Genomic DNA, 2630 nt, shown 5'->3' on the forward strand with positions numbered 1-2630 from the left:
TATTATCTTGCGATATAAAGCTGAGGGTACCATTGATCGGCTCAGTTTGTATAATAGAGCTATAAAGACTGGAATATGTTGTTCTTAGACCTGTCGTACAAAATAGTCGAATACTATGTTCTATTACAGGCAATGCGTTTTAAAAAGTATCGTTTGAACTAACACTGGTCAAACTGGCAACTTATTGTATGCCAACGACTTTCCACAGATCCGGAAACTCCTATTGGAGCGATTCCCGCAGCAATTTGAAACCGTTTGATTCCTAAACTGCTGTCCTTTTTTAAAATCGAACACCCTTGTCATTTGGAGTCTGAAAGGCCTCCTTTCAAATTTATGCTTTTTTGAACTTGAGAAACTGCTTTTTGGAAGTCTCGCGGGAATCGCTCCAACTCTAGCTAAATCCTATGCTTATATTTCTGAAAGGTGGGAGCTCTTGTTACCTCAGCAGTTTAGAATACAAGATCTGTCCTGTGGCAAGTTCAAAGAGTAAATCAGAAACTTCCAGATTTACTCTTGCTGAAGCTGTGTTTTCTTGTTGGGTTTTACGACATTGCTCGTACGGTAGGGGACGCACTAACGATAAGCATTGTACGGTACTTAGAAAGCAAGCAAGATTGTCGTTAGCTAGTCATCAATTGTTGCGTTATACATACACTGTATTTCGTGCTAGTCCTCGGTGTACCATGGTATCAGCTTGGTGTTATCTATTTGCGAGAACTTGTCGCAATGGGTAAGTACCACGCTTGGAATTACTGTAGGTATTAGACGCCATGTCCCAGTCAGTCATCCGCGTCTTCATTATTGTCCTATACCAGCTGCTGATCGTTCACGCTGCTACAGGTAGCCGGAAGGACTCAATTTTATGGCCCAGTACACTTCCGATGCCTTGAGAATGGCGACCGCTACATCGGAATACAAGGGGTTATAACACACTAGTAATTCCCTAATATTGTTTCCTCTGTTGCGCCTTTTTGATGTTTTTCAAGACTCATTTCACCAGAAATTGAACCAGCACCTCCCCACTAAGCATGTCTCCTTATCAGCTAATAGTGCATTAAAGTCGCTATCGTGAGTAGCTTTTTGTTTTTGCAGTATCAACATTTTGTGGATGGACTAAGTCAGCTGCTGCTTTTAGCGTAGCTGGACTGGATTCATTATTCAAGGTAAAAAAGGGAAGTGCTTTGAAAGTAAGTACGCTATCGCAGCTGTCAACCAAAGACAAGGCGATCGTAACGCGACGGTGTAGAGTCTACAATAGACGTATCACCGGAGCAAGGGACAATCTTATCACTACTTAAATTTCCCGCGATACCAACGACTTCAAGAAATCGAGAAAGCAGAATGGGCTTGGTCTTCTTATTAGTCCTCTACCTTGTTCAGATCTCTGCTTGCTCCTCGCTGAATTACGCAGAGAAGCCCAAACGCCCGGACCACACCAGTATCGATTTCTCGAAACTTCGCTTGTCCCCTGCGAGCTCGAACTTGAGCATCCAACCAAGTTCCTTAAGGTCCTACAAAACCGGCGATGAAGGCACTATCAAGGAAGAGAGGGTTGGCATTCCGGGTTGGACAATGCTCGATGGTATAGCTTACAAGCTGTTCTTGAAATGGGAAGTGAACCCGGCGGATATTTTCCAGCGTTTACGTTCTGTAAGAGCTAGTGGGAAGCTCGATGACAACAAGGGATTTATCCAGTGGCTACAGTATGTGAACAAATACAGGGCTAAGCGAGGAGGAGAGTCCTGGTTCGCCGACTACAAACTGGTTGAATTGTTGAGGAAGTCGAAATCGGATGCAGAACTGGTGACTCTGTTTCAATCACTCCGCCGGTATTCGGCAGTCAAGAACCTCGCAGATGAAATGCAAGCGTACATGATTTTGAGCTCCAAATCCAGTCGCAAAATAGTGAATAGAGAATGGCTCAAGTCCGGAGAAAGTCCCGCGCAAGTCTTCAATATCTTACGCCTGAACAAGCAGACTCTCAGCAACAATCCACTGTTTATTCAGTGGCTCAGATACACAAAATTGTACAGGAGTAAGTCAGGAGGTGAAGCATTTTCTGACGTGGATATATTCAACTTCTTGTCAGCAGAGACGATGATCCGTTCTAACAGATTTGGAACACTCGCTGAATCGCTCAAGGGCTTTCCCGATTTGAAACCGTTGGCTAAAACCTTGCTGGCACAACTCTATCAGAGATGGCTAAAAGATGGATTTTCTCCATTATACATCGCGAATTATGGAATGGAGCCGGCTGTTTCAAAGCTTAAGAACACTGATCCAAAATTCGCTTACTTGAAAGCTTACACAGAGTACTATGTTAGACATCACGAGAAGAATGATCTATTGGACATTGTGAAAAAGGTGACCACCGGCAAAGAATTGGAAACTGCAATTGCAGTCGCTTCGAAACCTTAAGAGCTACTAAGAGTATCGTCCCGTACTTTAACTGGACTCGAGAAAAATAAACGTCCAAATATTCCAGCCTACTTTGTTCTGAGATTTCCGTGATAATCGTGCAGCAGATTAGAGATAATGCATCTTAAATATGTTCCCAAACCCAAATGTGTGCTCCCAAATATGTACTATTTATCATCGGTTTGGGAACGTATTTGGGCACTAATAAACTG

The 2630-nt window shown here is 43.2% G+C and overlaps 1 protein-coding gene across 1 annotated transcript; it reads left to right on the top strand.

Moving 5' to 3' along the window:
• The first annotated feature begins 1280 nt into the window (after positions 1 to 1280).
• Positions 1281 to 2490, top strand: PPTG_14173 (hypothetical protein). Its single transcript, XM_008911160.1, has one exon. It carries the CDS (start codon positions 1342 to 1344, stop codon positions 2416 to 2418), a length of 1077 nt encoding a protein of 358 aa, XP_008909408.1. The 5' UTR covers positions 1281 to 1341; the 3' UTR covers positions 2419 to 2490.
• The last annotated feature ends 140 nt before the right edge of the window (positions 2491 to 2630 follow it).

This window comes from Phytophthora parasitica (assembly GCF_000247585.1).
Source record: "Phytophthora parasitica INRA-310 unplaced genomic scaffold supercont2.40, whole genome shotgun sequence".
NCBI classification, from domain to species: domain Eukaryota; phylum Oomycota; class Peronosporomycetes; order Peronosporales; family Peronosporaceae; genus Phytophthora; species Phytophthora nicotianae.